Source organism: Engraulis encrasicolus, chromosome 24, assembly GCF_034702125.1.
Source record: "Engraulis encrasicolus isolate BLACKSEA-1 chromosome 24, IST_EnEncr_1.0, whole genome shotgun sequence".
NCBI lineage: Eukaryota > Metazoa > Chordata > Actinopteri > Clupeiformes > Engraulidae > Engraulis > Engraulis encrasicolus.
The window spans coordinates 46,994,332-46,997,763 of NC_085880.1; the positions used below are offsets into that span (position 1 = coordinate 46,994,332).

The window sequence follows — 3,432 nt, forward strand, 5'->3', positions numbered from 1 at the left end:
AGAAAGTGCCACGCTGAAATCTGGTCCTCATTTGTGACTTGAGCGCTTGATGTGAGCTCTGGGGGGTTGGACACACACACACACCCTGTCTGGCCTGCCCTCTGCATACACACACACACACACACACACACACACACACACACACACACACACACACACACACACACACACACACACACACACACACACACACACACACACACACACACACACACACACACACACACACACATCTTGCCAAGTCTTGTCTGGCCTGCGTGCCGGCCTTGCTGCCCTCGCCATCATTCACAAACACAACACACACCCACACAGACATTCACAAATACAATAAATAAAGCCACATATTAAGATTATATTGTTTTTATTCATCTAGTTAACATGGGGTCCAAGGTCAGTCATGTATACAAAAGAATTGAAATTGACACAATAAAGAGAAAGGCCTGTGGTGTGACTTCATGTCCTGTGGTTTGACATGCTTATGCAATGTTATGCAATTTGCTACTCAAGCCTTACTTGTTGTTTTTATTTATCCTGCAAGGATGTATGGATACCAGGCAATTTATTTGTCACTTTCACACAATTATTACAAGTAATTCAGTGAAAACATGCAGTTGTCTGCCTGTATGATGCATAGGTGTGTGTGTGGGGGGGTGGGTAGTAGTGTGTATTGGGGGTTAAAGAACAATAGTAGACAGTGCATGGGGAGATGTTTGTGCAGAATATTATTAATTGTATTTTACAGAAATGTGATGTCACACCAAAAAGGCACATTTTCCTCAGATACTGTAAAAACATCTAAAATGGCAAAAAAAAAATTGTGGGTAATTTCACAGACCCCTAACAGCTCTAAACAGTTCATTCTTTGAAGAATATAATTCCATCCATTTTTTTTTCAAGAATTGGATTAGGCAATGTGAATTTTCTGATGCCTTTTGAGGACACTTTTGACTGCAAAGTCTTTCCCACATGTGGTACACTGGTAAGGCCTTTCTCCAGTGTGGATTCGCTGGTGCCTGATGAGGGCACCTTTATGTCTATAGCTTTTTCCACATGTACCACACTTGTGAGGCTTTTCTCCAGTATGGGATCTCTGATGGGTGATGAGGACACCTTTATATGCAAAGTCTTTTCCACATGTAGCACACTGGTAAGGCCTTTCCCCAGTATGAGTTTTCTGATGCGTGATGAGGTGACTTTTCTCTCTAAAGCTTTTTCCACATGTACCACATTGGTGAGGCTTTTCCCCAGTATGGATTCTCTGGTGTCCGATGAGATCACTATTTCTTGCAAATCCTTTCCCACATGTAGCACACTCGTAAGGCTTTTCCCCAGTATGGATTATCTGGTGCCTGATGAGATTACACTTCCGTAGAAAGGCTTTTCCACATGTAGCACACTCGTAAGGCTTTTCTCCGGTATGGAATCTCTGATGGGTGATGAGGGCACTTTTATAAACAAAGTCTTTTCCACATGTAGAACACTGGTAAGGCCATTCCCCAGTATGATTTATCTGATGCTTGATTAGGGTACTTTTCTCTTTAAAGCATTTTCCACATCTATTGCACTGGTGAGTCTTTTCCCCAGTATGGATTCGCTGGTGCCTGATGAGATCGCTCTTTCCTGCAAATCCTTTCCCACATGTGGTACACTGGTAAGACTTTTCTCCAGTATGGAATCTTTCATGAATAATGAGGATACCGTTCTGTTTAAAGCCTTTTCCACATGCAGTACATTGGTAAGGCTTTTCTCCAGTATGGATTCTCTCATGGATAATGAGGATACTTTTCTGTTTAAATCCTTTTCCACATGTGGCACACTGGTGTTGGTCTGTGTTATTATGAGCTGCTTGGTGTTCATATGAGAAAAGAAAAAAGAAGAAAAACAAACAAATGATTTCTGACTTCACAACTGATGAATTGAAGAATACATAATTTTGAGACATGGTAAATTGTTAAAGGACCACTTCAGTCAATTTCAATATGCTGTTGTATTGCTCATGCTATTCTTGACTTGTCAGTACCCGGTGATGCCACATTTTTCGGCTCAGCTCTTTCCAAGATATGACCTATTCTAATGGGGGCAGCATTTGTTAACATTTTAAAAAAAATAATAATACGGGCCTACTCCAATATTTTCCCATGAAGTACTGCTGTTTTCTAGTTGTCTGCTGATGTTGTATACTTTTGGGAATACATAAAAACCGTTTTTGTAATGTAAACAAAGCGCTGCCCCTATTACAATGACTTGAATCTCTGGAAAGTAGGAAGAAGAAGAAAAAACCTCAGGTACTGACAAGTTCAGGGTAGTGTGAGCATTACAACTGCATGTTCAAATTGAGTGACGTTATCCTATTAACATTTTTAAAAGTAATATAATGAGGTGCACATGAGGCATTTGTCATATGTAAAATTAAAATGTAAAAAAGTGACATAATATGGAGCAACAGCTGCTTTGGGCCTAGCCCATTTTCAATGTCTTCAATCCGGAGATATTTTGGGTCATTCTCCCAGAAACGTATATTGCTGGGCATATTTTGTTGAAGTACAGTCATTTTTGCAGCTAAAAATGGCTATTTTTGGAAATTCAAAATGGCGGACCATGGAGAAGATCCCCTTTTCATGTATGAAAAGTGCAATTTTTCCAGTCATAATGAATAGTTAGAATTTGATGCTGGTGGTAAGTATTCATGAAAAAGGTAACATTAGTGAATGGGCAGCATGAATTCTGGAAATAAACAACTAAAAATCTTACACAGTGTACCTTTAAGTTATGAAACTTACCTATTGGGTCCATGTCTGCATTTTGTTCCATTAGAGAACACTCTGTTTCCCCTTTCATGTCCAGGGTGTCTTCTGCTTCCCTTTTCATATCCAGGGCTTCTTCTTTCACGTTCAGTGTGTCAGTATCATTCTCTTCCTCTTTTGTTCTGTATAAATACTCCGGAAGGAAATCATCAATGTTTTCTTCTTTAATCATCTTCAAAGATATTTCTTGCTGTGATGGAGTTGATGGCTGAATAGTAGAAGTGTTCTCATCACCACTAAATTGCATGACTTGAGACTTCTCCTCTCCTTCATATTCATATGACAAAACTGGTTCTTCTTTGCAAACTGGTGTCCAAGTACGACTATCTTTCGTGTCTGCAGACAAATGCTCTGGTAGAAAGTCATAGATGTCCTCTTCCTTTATGTCATCCATGTTCATTGTGAGTTGTGATGAGCATCTATGAAGATTCTCATTCATCCAGGAAGAAAATTGACATCTATGAAGATTCACATTCATCCAGGTTCTGGTAGTCAAAGGGTCAGAGTTGTAGCCAGCAGAAGTACTTTTTGCAGATTCCACTTTTTAGCCAAGTCTTCTGCAGTTCTGACCTGATGGTACCAATTGCTGTTTTGTTTTAGCCAAGTCTTCTGCAGTTCTGACCTTAGA

The 3,432-nt window shown here is 39.8% G+C and overlaps 1 protein-coding gene across 1 annotated transcript; it reads right to left on the bottom strand.

Annotated features, from left to right (window-relative positions):
• Positions 1–534: 534 nt before the first annotated feature.
• Positions 535–2,793, bottom strand: LOC134441128 (zinc finger protein 300-like). The gene is made up of 2 exons (XM_063191314.1): positions 2,781–2,793; positions 535–1,842 (listed from the first exon to the last, which is right to left on the bottom strand). The coding sequence occupies exons 1-2, from the start codon at positions 2,791–2,793 to the stop codon at positions 905–907; spliced, it is 951 nt and encodes a 316-aa protein (XP_063047384.1). The 3' UTR covers positions 535–904.
• Between the last annotated feature and the right edge of the window lie 639 nt (positions 2,794–3,432).